Here is a 19,563-nt window from a genome sequence, read left to right as displayed (position 1 = left end):
GCAGCACGGCTAGGCGGCTCGACGCGGTACCCGAACGAGCCTCGGCGGGTCGGTCCACGCCAGGCAGGTATGTAGCATGTCTGAGCTGGACAGATTGCAAGCCCCCCCCCCCCCCCCCCCCCCCCCCCCCGCCTCCAACCCTTGACTCGCGGGTTGGGGAGCCAGAGGTTGGCCCATTGAGTCACCCGCTACTCCGTGCTTTGGAGGACGCCGCAAGTCCCTCCTCACGGTTGTTGTTACATGTGAGCTGAACGGAGTCAAGACCCTGGAAAGCGGAACAGCATGTTGCCACGGCTTGTATTCACCGTTGCCCGAGCTTTGGCGGTGTCGTCTTATCGTCTATGAGAACAGTCTAGATAACCCCTTCCCCACCTAACTTACGCGATATGTGTGTCGCTGGCACAAGAATCGTCCTACTGGACATCGGAAATGACCGTATCCCCCTCCCCTCCCCTCCCCGCCCCGGAGCCTGACTCTAACATGGCCCTGAGCCTTTCCGACCTCCCTCCCGGCATCGAACCCCAGTTGCCAGCCTCGACGCGTAACCACCATGAACAACACACCCCGCCTCCCTTTTTCCAACGCCTTGGTTGACAGATGGTGGTCTCCCTGACACGATGGCATGTGCGTCCGACTATCGTCGGACTTTAATCACGGTGAAATCCCTGCTCCGACAGGGCTGCTGCCCGATGGAGACCCCAAACTCAACGGAAGTACCATGGATGTGCGCAGCAATTTCCCACTCCATGTTATTGTCGAGGAGCGCCGGATCACTGCACTTGATCACACGGATCGGAGAGACGTTGTCGTCGTCCGCTGGATAGTTCAGCGGCCCGCCCATCTTGTAAATAGTTTTGTAGATGGTCATGGCGAGGGGAAACTGCGCCGGTCCGCGTGTGCGTCTAAAGGCAGCCTGAGGGGGGAACGCGAGGTAGGTCGGAGACATTTTGGATTTGGAGATCATGTCGTCCTGGTGTGATCCATTGAGTTTGGTAAGCTTACGGCCTTCCGGGAAAGGGAGCATGCGGAAGATGAAGAGGGGAAGTGGGGAACAGGGGAGTTGAAAGAGCAGCTGGGGACGGTAGTAAATTGTAGGACATGTTAGCAGAGACGAACCTTGCGAATAAACCAGTGGATCTCCGAGGATCTCGCGTCAGGACGGTAACCGTAGCTCGCCCGGGCCTTTTTCCTCATATCCATGGGAACGCCATCCTGCTGAACTAGATGATCCTGATCGTCGGCACCCTGATCAAGATCGTGATCGTCGGCACCCTGATCAAGATCGTGATCGTCGGCACCCTGATCAAGATCGTGACCGTAGGCACCCTGATCAAGATCGTGATCGTCGGCACCCTGATCAAGATCGTGACCGTAGGCACCCTGATCAAGATCGTGATCGTCGGCACCCTGATCAAGATCGTGACCGTAGGCACCCTGATCAAGATCGTGATCGTCGGCACCCTGATCAAGATCGTGACCGTAGGCACCCTGATCAAGATCGTGATCGTCGGCACCCTGATCTTGATCTTGATCGTCGAGGTTGTCGTGGACATCGTTTTGGATCCTCGCCATCCCCTCCAAGCAGGCGCCATTCTTGACGGACGTTTTCCTACGAAGGGCGCGGTCAGTATAGAGCACCCTAGCCAACCTCTCCCCCAAGAAGTGCTCACCCGGCATCTTCGGTGAAGAAAAGAAGCTCGTGTCCAAACCGGCGCTTCAGCTCATCTTGGACCACCGCATTGCGCCCGAATCCGCCCACGACGATGATCAGCTAGGTGGTAGACCTGCGTTAGCTGCTGCACGCGCATAATAACCACAATGGCCAGGCCACTGGGTTGATGTCAATTCGAGACGTACCGTTACTTGATCATCGGCGGCCAGCACTTGCTTTTCAGCAAAATCCACAATCCTCCCGGCAAAGGTTTGAAGCGCCTTATGAGTATCATGCCTGGGGCACGGTGGTGTTAGAAAACTTGTAAGCAGATGGGGTTTTGTAGGAGTGGAATGGACCATTGACGCGGGAAGAGGGGGGCTCACTTTTGTAGCGTCACAGACTGGGCGTAGGTCCCGTCTGTACGCTGAACGCTTAGGATGCCGAATACGCCCTCTTCCGTCAAGTCCTCGATGGTGCCTTCCTCGACGGCTGTCCACGCGACTTCAATCTCGGAATCCAGTGCAGTCTGATTGACGGATTGATAGTCACCACCCATCTGATTCTCGACTTTGCCCCGGACGAAAGAGGAGAAGGCGCTTTTCATGAAGATGGCCCCAAGGAACCTCCCTTCCGGGGACACCCACTCATTGACGGCCACCGGCTTGAGCGAGGAGATCTCGTACACAACAGTATCCTGGGGACCACAGACAGAATTGTTAGCGAATCATCCAACCCAGAATATCAGAGGATGGCCGCGGAGGGCGGGGAGGGAGGCAAGGAAATAGACCTACAACGGTACCGCCGCCGCAGTCTAGAATGAGGATTGTGTTTCCGACCTGGGAGGCGCGTCAGCATTTCCCCGACAAAGCCGCTAAGTACATCACCTTCTACCGGTGATGAATCAAGGGGAGAAGGGAACACGTACGTCGAGCCCACGGCCCTGGGCCACACCGGGGATTACGGCCATGGCGGCAGCCTCTGGTTCCTGGACGAAGTCAAGAGCGGCGGGCTGACGACGTCCGAACGCAAGGATGCCAGATTTCCCGATGGCTTTGCGCATTTCGCGGATAGTTTGCTGCTTCCAGATAGCTGGGACACCGAAGACGAATCGTGCCTCCACGCCACTAGGCTGGAGGTCATTGAAGGTACTCAAGTACTTCCTCACACCCTGGGACCCATCGACCCACAGGCGATTTATGTACTCGGTTATCGCATCGGTCTCGGGGTAGAGAGTCATGATCCTGTTAAGCTCCCGTTGTATCATGCCACGGTCATGCGACTCTAGGTCCTTGAGGACCCAGGGACAATCCTTAGGATCCGTCATTGAGAGTTTCAGTAGTGTGAGCCTGGTTTCGTTGGCGCCGATGTCACTGCCGTAGGTTTGGCTCTTCACGCCCAACTCGGTCGGCTCCAACTCGTGTGTATTTCCGTGTAGCCTTATTGATGTCGGCTGGCAGGGGTTGGTAGCACCGGGTTGCAACAAGCAACAGGAGATGCCGCTGGTTCTGTGTAGGAACGAGAAGTCAGCTGCAGGGCTCGGGGTGATGACCGGCACCACAGGCGGTTAGGTTCGAGATGGAAAGGGGGTGCAGCTTACGACATGCCAATGTCGACACCGACGATGAGAATAGGGACCGGTTCCATCTCGCCGTGGGGAGGGCCGCGTGTGACGGGACGAAGGCGGTCGTCGAGTTTGCGTGGATACCGAGCGAGGTGCGGAGGTTAAGGGGGAGCCCTGAGAGTGGTATGTGTCGAAGGGTGAGTAATGCTGAGAGTCAAGATGGCCGTACTAGGAATGAAGGATGTTTGTGGAAAGCCCTGACGAAGAGGCGAGCACTGAACGATAACTCGGATGGCGGAGGAGCTTTGAGATCAGAATAAGGGGGCGCTGAGGGAAGCTTGTGCCAAAAGCGTAAGCAATGACTGTCAGTGGGACTTTGAAGAGAGAGAGAACAAGAGCGTCTCTAGCAGAATTCTTGATGAAGGGGGGGCGGGGGTTGAGACGGAGGATGTAGGAGGGGAGAAAACAGAAAGGACTGTATGCGTCCAATGGCAGCCCACCGCCCGTTTGCACTTCCGTTTGTATAAGCGAAAGGATAAACAGTAGAGCAGGGCACGACGGCGGTGGTCATCGCAATAACGATAAGGAAGTAAACAGGCCTCCCAAGGAAGTAACTAGGCCTCCGCGCAACAATTACAGGCACATTTCGATTTCTCGTGGACCTCAGATTAATTCCACCCCAAACCCAAGCAGAGGCAAATTGAGGTTGACTCCGCCAAATGAAAACTGACCGACTGGCACAATCACAGCACCTGTGGTCTGCGGAAGCAGGCGTCCGTTGGAATATTTCCGCCCGACCCCTGAGCGACGAGACCGGAGTTGCTGACCAACCCGCCGTTCTACGGCGAATGGTTGGCACCGTCTGTTTTCTCTGGAACGGCTGTCGCCCTGCAGCCTCCCGTGATCTCCGATGTGGCGCCAGTGGCGTCGCCGGAACCGGTGACCGGGACGTCTCGTTTTTGTTTTGTGATTGCAAGCCGCGCTGCTCTGCTCGCGGTCGAAGTGCTGGGCCGACGCAACAAAGGCGAGAAGGAGCGAGCCATCGCACAAAGTCTACCGAGGTCGCAACTCTGAAACTCTCAAGCGCCTCCCCAGTTTCCATCACCCCCAAAGGCCCAGCCTCAGTACCAAACACTGGGTCCCGTCGCGGTTTCATCGTTTTCCCGTTTTGCTATACCCTTCCGTACAAGGACGTCATGCCTCGCGGCGAGCACCAAGAGCCCGCGTCCGGGCCGCCGGGTGATACGATCGACGACGAAAGGACTGGGGCCACCCTTCCAACCATCAGCTCGAGCTCCCGCTCTGCACCTAGTGAGAAATGCGATGCGGCGTGTTGCAGGAATGGCAGTGGCTGGCTTCGCTACCAGCACGCGTTGACAGATTACGCGAATGGGCCGGGCGTCGACACTCTGGTGGGCGCATGGTCTACCCTGAAGGTAAGAATCGATATCGCAGCCGAGCGGCTCGAACGCTTTTGTCTCGCGCGTTGGCGTGATCTGAGCCCCAGCGTTCGCGAAAAGCTGGAGTCGTGGTCGCCAGCGGCCAGGGAACTTTGGGAGTCGGACTTTGCCAAGCACCAAGAAGCTCTTGTCCAAGTTTGGATATGGCGCTATGTTGAGGAAACCCTTTTCTTCTTCTCGAATAGCACTGCATCGCCTGACGGCGACGCCGCGTGCTGCTCCCCAGTGTGGGAACACGTACGAACTCTCACACGGGACCTGCAGCGTAAGTCACCAGTCACACATGTACATCCCGACCGTACCAACAGACCCTAACACCCTGCCCGCTAGCTGTGCGTACTCTGAAGCATGACGAATACCTCGAAAACGTCTGCCGCATCCAGTTCAACGGATGGCGTCGTATAACCGAACATCTTGTCCGGATGGGCCTGGGACTGAAAGAGTTTGCCACGCCGGCGGTCCTAATGGCGCACTGCAAGAAATCGCTCCGTCAGCTCCTTGTCGACGGCGAAACTCAACTCCCAGATTTGGCCCACGATGCGGACTGGAGAGCTAGGGGCGATGGACATGACGCCATAGACAAGATGAGCTTCGCCCTCAAGAGGGTGTTCGAGTCTGCGCTCAAGGTTCAGTACTGCATTCATGGCTTGGAAGGAACTTACAGTCTCCGATTTACCCCTATCGACTCGGACTCGGACCAGCCTTGGGGGTTCCCGTTCGAAGATGGACCAATGCGGTTGTTTAACCCCCCCGAGCTCAACCCCTTGAAGGACGACGGTGGGCTGCCATCCGTGCAGCTTGTCTGTGTACCAATGTTGACGGTTAACAAACGCTACGACGAGGGTTTCGGCAAGGTCTTCACTCAAAAGGCTCCGATGTCTGTCGTAACACCCCGGGTTTTCGCTGGGGAAGAGGCATGGTCCAATTGCAAGGAGTACGTGGAAAAACGCCGTGCTAAGAGGCGTCGGATAGAAGCCGATACTAGGAGGGCGGCGGGGCAGCCGGCCGAAGGGCAGCTCAAGGGGGTCCGGAGATCAGGGAGGAGCGGCAGGATCAAGGTAAACCGGGAACGAGCGGTGGAAGCGCAGCAGTCGGCGCAGCAGAAGGCAATGGAAAGGCTACAGGCCGAGCAGCAAGCCGAGGCGGACGAACTCTTGGCCAAGCAGAAGACGGAGGTGGAGGCGCTGCAGGTCAAGCAGGCGGCAGCGGGAGCACGTCTGGCCAAGAAGCAGGCGAGGGCGAAAGCTCTTTTGGCCAAGGAGCAGCAGGCGGCAGCAAAAGCGTTGCTGGCGAGGTAGGGAGACACTTGGATAGGGAGCAGGCCAGAGCAGACGAGGAAATTTCAAGAGGGAGCGGATGCGGGTAAGGTTGCGGAAAGAGCGAAAAATACAACCAAGGGGAAGGGGAAGGGGAAGAGGAAGGGACGGTGTGGACAACAGGAGGTTGTGGGGGTTTTGAAATTTTAAAGGGTTGGTGAAAGGGGTGCCGTGGAGGTAGGCAGAGGAAGGTGCGAACCGTGTTGTCTTCTTCGTAGTATGCCATATGGACTACTGTGTAAAGAAACTCTCGACGATGGCCGGGTTCACCGATTGGAGTAATTCTCCGAATGAACGTATTGTAACATACTGTAACTAGGTACCTACCTCAAGCTTCCACGTAATCTGTACTCAATACACAATTTGGTATGTATGTTACAGATCCTCCCGTGCCCACCCTCCAGATCTGCGGCGGGCGCTGCTTGGCACTGGGCGGATAAGATAACGTTTTCTGGACATTTTCTTGGTGTGATGCATCCAACCCGTCTGCATCGAGGGGAGCAAGTTGCAGCACCGACGATGCCGCCAGAACAGGCCCGCGCGAGGAAGACGCCACGGTCGTGGGGTGCCCTCACCCCGAGCCTTGCGCCATGGATCCTCGATTACCTTTCGTCAATGGGCTTTGAGCAGCCCACGCCGGTGCAAAAATCATGTCTCGACATCTTTCGCGGGAACAAGGACGTGGTCGTCGAGGCGGTCACGGGGAGCGGGAAAACACTCGCTTTCCTGATCCCGGTGGTCGAGGTGGGTTCATCCGCAATTGCCGGAACGTTTGGTGATTGATTGCCTTGCTGACCGGATTTGCGACAGAGACTTCTACGATCCGAAGACCCGCCAAAGAGACACCACGTCCAGGCCATCATCATCTCCCCCACCCGAGAGCTTGCGTCCCAGATTTACAACGTCCTCGTGTCCTTCATCAAGTTCCACGCGCCGTCTGCCGATCTCCTGCCGCACACCAAGGGCGACGAGAAGCGACCTGCGACGACGGACCCCGTGGTTGTGCCGCAGCTCCTGGTGGGAGGCACGACGAAGGCTGCCGAAGACCTGAGCACGTTCCTCCGTCTGTCGCCCAACATCCTCATCGGGACCCCTGGCCGGCTCGCAGAGCTGCTGTCCAGCCCCTATGTCAAAGCGCCCTCGTCTTCGTTCGAGGTCCTGGTCATGGACGAGGCCGACCGCTTGCTCGACCTCGGCTTCTCCCAGGAGCTCACACGGATCTTGGGCTACCTCCCGAAGCAGCGCCGCACCGGGCTGTTCAGCGCCTCGCTAAGTGAAGCGGTAGAGAGGCTCATTACCGTGGGCTTGCTGTACCCACACAAGATCACCGTGCGGGTGAAGAGTCTGAGAGACGGCGGCATTGTGCAGGAGAGGAAGACGCCCATGTCGTTACAGATGTCCTACCTCGTAACACCCACAAGCCAAAAGATCCCAGCATTGTGCCAGCTCCTAGAAAGGCTCGAGCCCCGACCCTCCCGCTCCATCGTTTTCTTCTCAACGTGCTTCGCCGTCAAGTACTTTGCCCGCGTCCTGCATGGTGTCCTCCCGCCGGGGTTCTCGACAGTGTCCCTCCACGGCAAGCTCGAACCCCAGGTCCGCGAGAAGAACTTTGAGCGCTTCGTCAACGCCACCTCCCCGACCGTCCTCCTCACCACCGACATCGCCGCCCGCGGCCTCGACATCCCCCAAGTCGACCTCGTCGTCCAACACGACCCGCCGACGGACACCAAGGTCTTCATCCACCGCTGCGGGCGCGCGGGCCGCGCGGGCCGCCGCGGCCTCGCCGTCGTCATGCTCCAGCCCGGCCGCGAGGAGGGCTACGTGCAGCTGCTCGAGGTGCGGCAGACGCCCATCACGCCGCTCGCCAAGCCGGCCGTCTCGGTCACGCCCGCCGACGCCGAGCTGGCCTCGGCCCGGATCCGCGCCCAGGCCCGCGCCGACCGCGAGGTCTACCAGCTCGCGCAGCGCGCCTTCGTCAGCTGGGCCCGCAGCTACCTCGAGCACCAGGCGACCTCCATCTTCCGCGTCGCCGACCTCGACTGGGCCGACCTCGCCCGGGGCTACGGCCTGCTCGAGCTGCCCAAGATGCCCGAGGTCCGCGGCCTCGACCGCTCCCTCGGCCTGGCCGTCGACACCGACGCCATCCCCTTCCGCGACCCCGCCCGCGAGAAGAAGCGGCTGGCCGAGCTCGAGCACTGGAAGAAGGAGAAGGCGGCGCGGGAGGCGCTGCGCGCGGGTAGTAACGGTGGTGGTAGCGGTGGTGGTGACGCGCCGGACGCGCTGCTGAAGCGCAAGAAGAACGACGCGTGGAGCGGCAAGCTCGAGCACGAGGACGCTAGGGCCGCGAGGCGCGACAAGAAGCGCAGGAAGAGGGAGGCCCGCCGCCTGGGGGACATGTCGGAGAGGGAGAGGGAAGACCAGCGGAAGCTGGACGAGATGATCGCGGAGGTGCGGAGGCGGAATAAGGATGCGGAGGAGGGGGCGGTTCGGGCGGGTGGGGGTGGTGGTGGTGGAGGAGGGGATGAGTTTGAGGGGTTTGATGATTAAGGGGGTTTGTTGGTTGGGGGGAGTACACGGCGGGGGGCAAAAGTTTCCCACTCGATGATGGATACCCATGTTTCGTGGTTGATAAGGAGGGAGAGACGGGAGAGAGGCCTGAGAATAGATACCCTACCATGCCATCATTGCCTAGGTCTACCCGCCTAACTGCCTGCCTGCGTATCCCATTCAACTCCGTCCCATTTCACCCGTCAGCCATTCCGCTAGGCCATATCTTCGCTGACCGGTGTTGAGGGAGAGGAGGTTTGGTGTTGGTGTTGGTGTTGGTTGTTGGGTTTGCCGAGCGAGATGCATGACTGTGGGGCCGCTGAGTGCTCTTGTTTGGTTCAACCACCCATGGAACACAAGATTGATGGCTCAACACTCACTCATGAGCAAACATGAGTACACGGAAAAAGGGCCAGCTTTGGAAACACAAAAAACGAAGGTGGTATCATCAGGCACTGGGTACTTTCTCATAGGCTAAGCCAAGAACGAGCAGCAACAACAGCAACAACAACAACAGAAATCCTCCAGCAGCCTGCGAGTCCGCCCCCTTTCCCGCTTCCCCATTCGTGTCCGACAAAACCAGTAAAGAAACAGGGTATCCCTCATGCCGCCTTCATCCTCTCATCACTCCACCCCGTCGTGTTCGCGATCGCCGAATATCTCATTACTGTGCCAGACCTGGCGGTATTTGGAGGGGTATAGTTGTTGTGTGTGGTATCAAAAAAAAGGGTTGGAAACAAATCCGCTCGCTTGGTCCCGGGTAAGAGGGCGCGCGCGCTGGGTGGGAATCGCAAATCAAGGAGACGGCGGTGAAAGATTATGTCCGTCGAGAAAATTAAAACCGGCAGTGGTGCATGGGTGTGTGTGTGTGTTGTGTGTGTGTGGTGCAACGAGCGGTCAAGTGTCGGGGTTGCTTGCTGCCCCCCCTCCACTAACAAAAATCCCCTCAGATGTTCTCAATCACCCGGGCGTTCATGGCCTGCTGGAAGCCCTGGTCGCCGCCGTACTCGGCGCCACCGGAGCGCTCGGCGGAGCTGCTGCCCTCGGCAAAGGGGTCGCTGTTGTTGGCCATGGCGGCGCTCATGGCGGCCGAGTTGGGCATGGTCTGGCTGGCGCCCGGCAGGAAGATGACCTTGCTGTTGGCGCTCTTGGCCATGGCCTGCATCGCCTCGAGGTAGCGGATCTGCATGGCCGGCGCCGACGACAGGATGTCGGCGGCCTGGCGCATCAGCTTGGCGGCTTCGACCTGGTCGGGGGTGTTAGTCATCGGCTTCAATATCTCATGGTGGTGTGATGAAGGAGCGTACCTCTGCCCTGGCGGCAATGATCTTGCTCTCTCCGATCCGCTTGCTCTGGGCGGCCATGGAGAGCGACTCCTGGAGCTCCTGGCTGAAGATGATGTCCTTGATGAGCATGCTCTCGACCTGGACGCCCCAGCCGGTGGCGACATCCTCGATGATCTCGCCGATGCTCTGGGCAACCTCCTCCCGGCGCTCAATCACGTCCTGGAGCACGCGAGCGCCCACGACGTGGCGGAGGGTCGTCTGGGTCCGCTCAATCAGGGCCTGGCGGATGTTGGAAATGCCGAAAGCGGCCTTGTGGGGTGAGACGATGTGGTAGTAGATGACGCTTGTCAGGTGCAGAGTCACATTGTCCTTGGTCATGCAGGTCTGCTGGCCGACTGTTGGATGGGAGTTAGCTCCGTCTCAGCCCTGGATGGCAGGTGGAACTGGGGCAGGGGACATACCTTCGACGATTTGGATCTTCACGTCAACAGACGTCAGATGCTCGCTCAGCGGGTTGATCTTGACGAGGCCGGGGTCGACAGCCTTGTAGAAGCGGCCGAACTTGGTGACAAGGCCGACGTTGCCCTGGTTGACCTTCTTGAAGGGGTTGGGGCAGCAGATGCAGCAGGGAATGGCTCCCAGGGTGCCGACAATCTCGCCCAAGCAGTTGATCATGGCGCCATACCAGCCCGGATAGTGAACCTCCTCGACGACGCTGGCGTAGCTGCGCTGCAGGTCCTCGGGCTTGGGGGGTTCGACCTTCATGTTTGCCTGGGCCCGGAAGCCGCCATTGCCGGAGCCGGGGGCCTTGCCCTTGGAAGCGCCCGGGCCTTGGTCTTCGGATCCGTTCATTGTGGTTGATGATTTTTTGACGTGGCAGTCGCTCTGATTCGAGTCCCTGATGGTTGGAAAACAATCCACAGTAAGGTGATGGAGCGGGATGTGAGGTGGGCCGTCGTCTTGTTTTATGTTGTTTCGTGAGCGCGAAACATGGATGGGGGAGCTCCAAGTCAGGCGGGTGCCGGGTGGATCCATGCCGGGGCAGAAACTCGTGCATTGCAGGGCTGCAAGGGTTCTGTGAGAATCCGCCAAGGTGCCCCCGCAACGGCAAGTGGAGAATTGATTGGTCAAGCCCAGGACCAAGCCCACCAAGCCAGTGCCGAGACAATACGGTGGATAACTACGACCGGTCACTGTGCACTGCTGGCCGTGCTGGCTTCCAATGTGAAATGTTCCAAGCCCCAATGGACGCAAAAACCATCACTCTTTTTTGGGGGTTCCATTGCTAGAAGTGAACTTTACCGCTTCCCCGATAAAAGTGGCATTTCCCTCAATCATGCGACAGAATGCTGCTGCGACGAAACTACCTCGAGAAACTGCCTCGATCAAATTATCTCAACTCATTCCACGGGTTCCTCAACAAAGAAATAATCAGGTGACTGTAGCCCGACTGTGTGAGTGAGACTGTGTCGGAAGGCTTGGGGGGCACGGGAGTGCCACTCGATCGGCCCGCTGTCACCTCTCGGGGGCTGTGTCTTGTCTGGCGAGCCTTGGTGCCTTTGATGGCCATTGACGGTTCCCGTCCGTCTGTACCAATGCCCGGGAATACCGGCTTCTGTCTCGTGGCAGTTCCCCGCTGAATTTCCTGGTTAGGAAAGTATTGACATGATGAGAGTTACACGGCATCGCCCGTTCGGTTCCTGGGCTTCCCAGCTTGGTTCTTGTGTGTATCATTGTATGTATTATCCAATACAACAAGACAACACAACAGAACAACTGGATACTTGCAACCGCAAGGATGAAACGGCACGGCTGTTTGGACTCGAAAGGCTTTGGACTGAAAGTTTCAAGAACCAACATTCCTGAAAAGCCTGACGTCGATCGCCCAAGATGGATCGACAAACAATCAGACACCAAGGCATGTCAGTCATGCCTCTCCACAGAAGCAATCCAGAATCCTTCTTCATAAGAAATGGGGGCTGTGTCTCACGGGACAATGTGAATGAGTGAATGGGCCAAGTGATATGCGAGGCATTTCGGTACTGCAAGGCTAACCCCGAGGCAGTCTTGAAATCATTTTTGGCTCTCAGCGGGCCCAGACCGCACCTGCAGCAACCGAAACATTTTCCGTCGACTTACCACAGTAGCTCCGGCAGAGAGTCGAGTGTTCTGGAAATCGACGTAGCGAGCGCCTCCGATTCGGCAACGCTCACGACGTCACCAGGGTTATCCTTTCGGCCCCCAAATGCTCACCATGCTGGGCAGCAACCTGGAATTCTGCCCAACACGCCTTCTGCAAATGGCCTGGGAAGCCGGGCGACAGAAGATGCGCGCCGTCATGCCGGGCAAAGCTGATGAGGAGTCGCGAGTTTCTCGGTTTGTTGTATGGTGATTCTCATGACACCCTCTTGCACTACATCTGTAAAGTCACGACTTGCGTCTGTTGCGTCCTAACCCCGGCCTGTCGAACGGAAACACCGCCGTTGGTGAGGTGGGCGGAGAGACGCGGCTGATGTTCCAAATCACCGCCATCAGTGCAGGGGATGCACTATACTGTGTAGGCAGGCACGGCAGGGTTCATCCATCTCGCGCCGTCGTCCGATCGCTTTCCCCGCCGCCAACCCAGGACATGCGCGCGCACCCGCCAAGCCTGTCCGGGACATTTTATCCAATTAAAGTTCCCGGGCGAAGAACTGGTGAGGCAACGGTTAGGTGGTGCGCCTCGATCGGCAGGTTTGACTGTGCAGTGTTCGGGAAGGGACTCGAACCCTGTGGGCAAAAGAACAGGTAATCTGTACATACACCAAAGCCACCTGCACACAGAGCTATCTTGATGCACTATTTATCAGCCAAATCAAACCCAAATTTGATAAAACAAAGTGCAATACAATCCCTGGTTGTTGCTCTTTCTATTTTCAAAGCATCACTGATTCATATCACTTGGTGGCTGGTATACAGCTTGTTCGAGAACAACTTCCCCAAAACCGATTTCGGTGGGCCCACCTGCAAGTTCCGTTCACAAACGCAGCACTGCCAGATTGTCGTCGGGAGTGCCGTGCCACGCCTGCCAAGGAAATGACATGGGATATTTATGGCGCGCGATGACGCGCAGCCGGACGTTGGCTTCCGGGGGTTGTCTGTCAAAGCCGGAGGAGAGATACTTTGGAACAGGGGTCTGAATGTAGTGCAGGGCAAGTCACTGTACAAAGGGCTTGAAGTTCGTGGTCGAATTGTCTCACGTCGGGTTTGGCGATGGTTTCTTCAACTTGACGAAAAAGGAAACCAGCTGCCCCACCCCGCAATTACAAAGTTCAACCCAATACCCCCAGCCCATCACCCCCCCCTCGGATCCAAAGATCCAGACAAACACGTTTATTGTTCGTCCTTAAAACCATCTAAAGCCCCCCGAGAGCCAGTATTTTTGCTCTTTACTCTTCACTTTCCACATATTCTCTGGGCCTTTCTTTACCACGTCCATACACAGTACTACTTGGTACCTCTTTCGCTGACTGAGAGTTTGCGTCGCCCGCTTCCCTGCGGATCCCTTCCTCGTTGCTCGCCGAGATGCCGACTGCACTGTTACCCCCGGGAGACGGCCGCACTCGGATGGAACCCGTCCTTCGCCGAAAACGACACAAATCGTCCAGGAGGAAGCGCTACCCTCAGACAAGTAATGCGACGCCGCCGCCTATTCGCGCCGAGCACCCTCAAGTAACCGGCACCACGACCACAAATCTACAAGTCGTCCCTCGCTCCAGAGAATACATCAAGCTTTCTGAGAGACCGTACAACAAATTGCTACGCCTACGCGGCTTTCCCGATGAGAGCACCACCACGCGGAGGCTCCGCGTCAGGGCCTTGAATCCGAAGGCCCTCTGGGACATGGGCCGCACCGATCGCCTCTTGCTCCTGAAGAAGCTTGAGGAGATGCCCGCCGTCATCCGCTTCGACGTCGGCGGCGAGATGCTCACCGATAAAAACGGCGACACGGCCAACCTGGCCACCGTCTTGATCCTTTCGGTCGCCCGGCGAGGCGGAGAGCACAGCGAGCTGGTGGGCGAGCTAATCGGCCTGTCGGGCCCGGGCACCGTCCAGAAGATCAAGAAGTACATGCGGCCGTCGCTGGCGCGCCTAGGCATGATTGTCCCCCTGGCGCACGCAACGGCCCGCCACATCACCCAGCCGCGCAAGCACAACGGCGGCCTGATCGGCTCGGAGAGGGTCTTTCGGGACGTGCCCCACATCATCGCCACCTGTCTCGACCGTCTGGACAAGAAAAAGGTCAAATGGCTGCAAAGCAGCATCCTGCGCCTCGTGACTGAGTGGGGAGAGGACGACCACGACAGGGGAATCCGGGTCGGCTTGGTGCTAGTTGGAATCAAGGTCTGGCTCCACAGGGCTATCGAGGGCGGCCACTTCGGACGTGCCGTCCTGCTCGCCAAGGTCGTGTTCGGCGGGCTCTCGGGCGTCCCGGGCTTCGGATGGGTCTTCTCGACCACGCTGCCGTTTGTGGAGACGACGATCATGCATCGACAGAAGACGAGAAGGCAGAAGTTTGAGGCCGTGTGGGACCAGATATTGGGTACGGTGCGGGTGGCGATCGACGACCTTCCCGGGCGCCGGACTGCTGAGGGCGAAGGACGTTACAGGGAGTACGAGACTTATCTGCGGAGGGTGCTGGATTACCAACTGCCCTTATAAGGAACCCAGGGTGTCAAGTGACACATAGACACGTAAAGGATAGAAATAGAGGATAGAAATAGAGGATGGAAATAGAGGATAGAAATAAAGGATAGAAATGGAGGATAGAATATAGTGGGCCTATGTATTTTGCCGCCTTTACCGTTCATGCAGATGTCTTCCTTCCACGTGGAAATTCGGTGTATTTCGTAGTTGAGAAGGGAACCCCGGTTGAGGAGCCGCTTCGCGTCGTCTGACGTAGTAGGTAGGTAGTTATTGACTGTGACCCGGAGGCAGCTAGTCTCAGGGTTCCTTTTTTTTAGACTGGAAGCCGCTGGCCTAGGTGATAATTAGTGATATTGGCGATGTTAACTATTGGCTCCTTGTGGAGCTCGGGAAGGTTACGCGTGAGGACCTTAGCGTTAATATTCCGGATTAATTACCACCTTCAAGAAGCTCATGGGGCTCTCTATTGCTAGCTTACCATCATAAACACCAGTCTTTACGCAGGATATGCCCTCAACAGAATTCCTTATCTTCGCCCTCAATCAATGTCCTCTATTGCGTCCCACACTGCAAGTAGGTCCAGCCTGCTCGCGGCCGACGAAGCTCCACGCTTCCTCATTTGAATCGAAAGTCTACAAGACAAAGCCTTCTCGGCAATCGAGAAACCACCTTCCCCAAGCTCGCGGAATCACCTTGTCGGGGTGTCCCCTGGGGCCGACCCGAGCTTGCCGCCGAAATGACGGGGTGGAAATCATTCCACTGGTATTTCCCAAAGTCCTCGACATGATTAGATGGCTCGTGTTGGATAAGTAGTGTGTAGTTGGGTCGAGCGGCCATGATAGAATGGGAGCTGTCGTGGATCCCAGAACGAGAACCGGCTCCCGTTGGGGGAACCTTGAAAGTAGGGAAGTCTAGGGTATTGTATACCCCGAAACAGCAGCTGAACGAGATGAATTGGCCATCATATGTTTGGCGTCGGACTAATGAGACACGCCGCCCGGGTAGACGACACACGCGAGCCAACCTTTCTCCAATCTGTTCTCGACTCCGCCTTAGCAACCCACCCCCCTAATCCGCAGGTATTAACCACGGCCTTAAGCCGTCGCATTTGTCGGCAGCTCATAGCACCCTTCTGTGGGGAACCTTTCTCCTTGGTCCCACTAGTAACAGTCAGTACCCAGACACGTCGCACTCTCCTTTCCCTAGCCGGCTGGTATCACTTACATGCTCGTGAACACACCCGTCAACCCAGCGCCACCTGTCGATAGTCGAGTACCGCGCGTACGACATGTTCGTAGCCGCATCAAAACACCAGTCCGTGCCCTGCTCATTCCCAATCTTGCGGCCGCTGCAAAACAGGGGCCAGATGGCCTGCGGGCCGCTCGCATAGCCCGGGTTGTGTTGCTAATACCACCATAAGTCTCAGCCCTCGATCCACAACAACACCATCACCACCACCACCACCAACAAACCAGACAAAACCACAAGACAAACAAGGACACAAAAGACTCACCTGATACACATCATCAATAAGCGAGAACATGGTCCGCGGATCGCCATCAACAACGAAGGCGCGATAGAACTGGTACGCGCGCCGCGCCGTCTCCTCGACCGAGACCGACGGGTCCGGCGTGCACAGCTGCGGCGGCGTCTGCAGGTGGCAGAGGTTCTCGCGCGCCTGGAGGGACTGGAACAACTGCGGCACCGAGGAGGCGTCGCCGGCCGGGGCGGCCAGGCTGCCGAGGGGCGCCGCTAGGAGGGCGGCGGCGGTTAGGGCGGGGAGGAGATGCATTTTTGATTCTTCTTTCTTTTGGAAGGGGGGGGGTTGGTGGTGTGGTGTTGAGGTTTGGGTAGTGTGGTGGCCGGGGTGAAGGGGTGATGTGGGAAGGGGATATACATGTATTCTGTATATGGTGCTGGGTGCACCATGCGCTGGTGTTCAGGGGGCACCGTTCCATCCGGAGCTTGTCGGGTAAATACTCAGGACCAAGAAACCTTGATCGCCAGACAATTTGGGTTTAAATCTCCGAGTAATCTATATGGTTATGTGAGTGCCAGGCCTAGCTGCCGTTTCGTGCGGGGTTCATGGGTCGTTGATACGGGTGAACCTGGTGAGGAGGATAAGCAGGCGATCGTCAACTGCCAGTGCCACGGTGCCAAGTTCTCTCGGCGTGTATTTATATAAGGTACGGAACCTTATGGCTCTACCTTCGCCCTCCCTTTGGGATAGTTGCGGGGTCGCCTAGCTGGCAAGCTTCTGTCTGCTACCATGGCTCATCCGTTTCGATCGGACGGATGTCTGGACTTGGCCGTATCAGCGAACTGCGTTGCAGTCGGCAGTTATACGCGACACCTGCAGTACGTTCCCGGAGCGCGCGCTTCTATTTCCACCTCTCACGCTCTTGGAGTCAAGGAAGAGGGCATGATCTTCCGGGTGGTCTCCGAGGATGAGCCTGTCCTACGAAGTGCTCGGTAGTCCAACGCGGTTCGGCTAGATGGCCGGGATAATGTGCAGACGTATAGACCATCACGGAACCCAGGACCCATTAACCGGGGACGGTCACTTCAAGCAACAAATTTCTCCCAAAGATCTATTCCCCTACCGACCCCCAACATCCCCCACCTCCAATCACCCCCTCAACCCACCTCCCTCCCCTCCCCACGAAACGACTCTGAAGACCACCTCCTCCCCAATCTCGACCCCAACCGGTCCTCCAGCTCAATGGTGTCGTTGCTGCCGCCCTTGAGCGACCCTCCCACAATGTGATGCTCATCGCTCCTACGCGGCCCCGCCCCGCCAGACACGGCCCGCTCGTGCTTTGACGGGGAGTGCTTCGACAGGGAATGGCGCCAGAAGCGTGGGTTTGGGGAAGGCCGGTGGGTTGGGGCGGTGGTGGGCCAGTAGTCACCGATGCTGCTGTTAGGGTGGCGATCGGGGTTGGTGTTCGGCGCCGTAGTGGCGTTGGCGGTGGTGTTTGTGTTGGTGTCGGTGTTCGTGGTGCCGAAGAGGCGAGGGAAGAGGCGGGTGAGCGGGTGCTTGAGGATGGGCAGGCAGGCGCTGATGATGCCGAGGTTGGCTTCGAGGAGGGTCCAGACGCCGCGGTTAACGAAATAGTAGGTTGGGTCTTCTCGGTTCTCCGGGGAGTTTGGCACTGAGGTGGTGCGGAGGATGGCGGCGATCGTGACGCTGGTAGGGAAGGGTAAGATTAGCCTTTTCTCTTATTTTCGTTTCTTTATTTTTGCATCCGAGGATGGCGTCTTTCAAAAGACTAGACTGGGAGATAGGGGCACTCACAAGGCGGCCACGACGAAGACTCCGCAGAGCAGCAGACGATCCCGCAGACCCAGTTGCAGGTTCAGGATGGGCCAAACTGGTAACACCAAAACCATGACATCGGTTGTTATGTTTAAAACAGCATACGCAACCCAGAACTTGTCCGGGTCGATGCAAGTTGCGCCCGAGTCCGGGAGCCATGCTCCTTGGATCGGTGTACACTGGAAGACGGTGGCGGCGATGCTGCCGATGCTGTACCCGACAATGATGAATAAAAGGGTGAAGGCGGTAGTGCGGAATGACTTGGATACAAAGATCCGCAGGCACAGTAGTATGACCGAGACCTTGTTGAGGCATACCGTCACCTTGTAGGGCGTGAGAGCGATGAAATACCACTTCAGAGCCGCCTCTAGCTCCGCCTGAGTAAGGTCGGCCTTGTGCATGCCATAGCCATGGCTTACAGCCAACTGGATTGCTATGGATAGAACAATTGAGAAAGACTCGAGAGACGGTGTTAGCATCCTTGATACCGCATCATAGACTCATGTGGCATCTCGGCCTGAAAGGAGCTTACCAGAGAGACGACTATGGAGACATCATCCCATCCAGGGTTTCGCCTCACCAGCCTTGTGACTAACCTTGCAATCACAAACAGGCCGGCGACTAGGATGGTGACTAGCGAGGTGATGTACAGCTTCCAGCCTTGATCCTCAGACCCGTCTTTGGAAAAGCCGACCGCTCGGTCGGGCATCCTAGGTTTCGGGAATGCTGACTAGGTACCCCGTTGTGTTTGGGGCTCGAACCGGCACAGGACTGGCGGAATTGGACGAGATCATGCATCCGTGGAGCCATGGGGGTTCGATACTGTCCTTTAAAAGGAGGCAGCGGCAGTGGTGCGGCGGGAGAGCTGAAGAGAGTGGCGTCCGGAAAGAAGAGGGATTTATTAATTTATTTACCGGGTATCCTTCCTTCGTCCCTCCTGTACCGCAGTCCATAATAGTACAGGGTGTGAACTGATCTCGGCAGGATGTCCGCTCGCGGCACGGCAAAAGCGGGCTGGTCTTAATGCAAATCCCTGCTTTTTTGATTTCCTCCGTACCTAGGTACCTACCTACATACATGCATACAGTTCTACAGCTTGAAATCTCGCTCTGTTCTAACAATTTCAACCTCAACCATATCACACCCCTTCTAAATGCAGCCCTTCCCGAGCATCGAAGCGGAGTAGCCACTCCAAAAAATATAACTCTCAACAATGGAATGCCTTCAGGAGCCCAAAGTTAAGCCAGAGAGTTACATGTTGGGCCCCCTCATGGAAATGCTGTAGCATTTCAAGACATTTCGCGAGTTGCGCAATAGGCTCCCAGCTATGGTGCCCGTGCCCGTGCTCTTTTCACCAGGTACTCCGTCCCTTCTTCGTCGTGTGAACCCAGGGCAGGATCTCCTCAACCTGAAATACTCGCCTTTTTCAAGGCGACTCTTCAAGGACTGTTTGGACGGCGGCAACCCCCTCTTTGGCAAGAGCTGAAGGGGTTGGCCTGAGGAAGCGAAGCAGGATGATGTGCTGAGCTGGTTTTGCCAGCTTCACCGCGAAAGCTGGCGAAATTTCCAGAGAGAGGCCCCACTGGCGGGTGTGTGTGCAAGGAGTCGTCGGGTGGTTCCCTGCACATACATCCAGCCCCAACCAACCCAACCCGAATCATATCCCAAACTTGTCGCTCAGAAACTGCCTCACCTGCGCATTCCCGCCCTTCCCAACCGCCAAGCCCTGCGGATTCC

General features: G+C 57.3%; 7 protein-coding genes across 7 annotated transcripts; 3 read left to right on the top strand and 4 right to left on the bottom strand.

The window, feature by feature from the left end:
- Window positions 1-1,445: 1,445 nt before the first annotated feature.
- On the bottom strand, window positions 1,446-3,616 carry B0H64DRAFT_134495 (uncharacterized protein). The gene is made up of 6 exons (XM_062798182.1): window positions 3,252-3,616; window positions 2,580-3,159; window positions 2,446-2,490; window positions 2,038-2,348; window positions 1,858-1,948; window positions 1,446-1,771 (listed from the first exon to the last, which is right to left on the bottom strand). The coding sequence occupies exons 1-6, from the start codon at window positions 3,296-3,298 to the stop codon at window positions 1,667-1,669; spliced, it is 1,179 nt and encodes a 392-aa protein (XP_062661457.1). The 5' UTR covers window positions 3,299-3,616; the 3' UTR covers window positions 1,446-1,666.
- Window positions 3,617-4,411: 795 nt separating this feature from the next.
- B0H64DRAFT_458567 (uncharacterized protein) lies at window positions 4,412-6,242 on the top strand (the record flags this gene model as incomplete). Its single annotated transcript, XM_062807419.1, has 2 exons — window positions 4,412-4,940; window positions 5,006-6,242. 2 exons carry the CDS (start codon window positions 4,412-4,414, stop codon window positions 5,971-5,973), a joined length of 1,497 nt encoding a protein of 498 aa, XP_062661456.1. The 3' UTR covers window positions 5,974-6,242.
- A 242-nt stretch (window positions 6,243-6,484) lies between these two features.
- B0H64DRAFT_339965 (ATP-dependent rRNA helicase SPB4) lies at window positions 6,485-8,538 on the top strand (the record flags this gene model as incomplete). Its single annotated transcript, XM_062801218.1, has 2 exons — window positions 6,485-6,735; window positions 6,802-8,538. The coding sequence occupies exons 1-2, from the start codon at window positions 6,511-6,513 to the stop codon at window positions 8,536-8,538; spliced, it is 1,962 nt and encodes a 653-aa protein (XP_062661455.1). The 5' UTR covers window positions 6,485-6,510.
- Window positions 8,539-9,250: 712 nt separating this feature from the next.
- Window positions 9,251-10,850, bottom strand: B0H64DRAFT_134444 (stomatin-like protein). The gene is made up of 3 exons (XM_062798181.1): window positions 10,286-10,850; window positions 9,846-10,219; window positions 9,251-9,784 (listed from the first exon to the last, which is right to left on the bottom strand). The coding sequence occupies exons 1-3, from the start codon at window positions 10,674-10,676 to the stop codon at window positions 9,485-9,487; spliced, it is 1,065 nt and encodes a 354-aa protein (XP_062661454.1). The 5' UTR covers window positions 10,677-10,850; the 3' UTR covers window positions 9,251-9,484.
- Window positions 10,851-13,388: 2,538 nt separating this feature from the next.
- On the top strand, window positions 13,389-14,525 carry B0H64DRAFT_441352 (uncharacterized protein; the record flags this gene model as incomplete). Its single annotated transcript, XM_062806565.1, has 1 exon — window positions 13,389-14,525. One exon carries the CDS (start codon window positions 13,389-13,391, stop codon window positions 14,523-14,525), a length of 1,137 nt encoding a protein of 378 aa, XP_062661453.1.
- Window positions 14,526-15,495: 970 nt separating this feature from the next.
- Window positions 15,496-16,583, bottom strand: B0H64DRAFT_473964 (uncharacterized protein). Its single transcript, XM_062808025.1, has 3 exons — window positions 16,024-16,583; window positions 15,735-15,914; window positions 15,496-15,670 (listed from the first exon to the last, which is right to left on the bottom strand). The coding sequence occupies exons 1-3, from the start codon at window positions 16,300-16,302 to the stop codon at window positions 15,605-15,607; spliced, it is 525 nt and encodes a 174-aa protein (XP_062661452.1). The 5' UTR covers window positions 16,303-16,583; the 3' UTR covers window positions 15,496-15,604.
- A 564-nt stretch (window positions 16,584-17,147) lies between these two features.
- On the bottom strand, window positions 17,148-18,578 carry B0H64DRAFT_423839 (uncharacterized protein; the record flags this gene model as incomplete). The annotated part of the gene is made up of 3 exons (XM_062805621.1): window positions 18,359-18,578; window positions 17,806-18,284; window positions 17,148-17,697 (listed from the first exon to the last, which is right to left on the bottom strand). Exons 1-3 carry the CDS (start codon window positions 18,533-18,535, stop codon window positions 17,148-17,150), a joined length of 1,206 nt encoding a protein of 401 aa, XP_062661451.1. The 5' UTR covers window positions 18,536-18,578.
- Between the last annotated feature and the right edge of the window lie 985 nt (window positions 18,579-19,563).

This window comes from Chaetomium fimeti (assembly GCF_033439085.1).
Source record: "Chaetomium fimeti strain CBS 168.71 chromosome Unknown B0H64scaffold_3, whole genome shotgun sequence".
Classification (NCBI taxonomy): Eukaryota; Fungi; Ascomycota; class Sordariomycetes; order Sordariales; family Chaetomiaceae; genus Chaetomium; species Chaetomium fimeti.
Note: the sequence above shows the minus strand (reverse complement) of the source record. Positions and strands in the feature narration are given on the sequence as shown.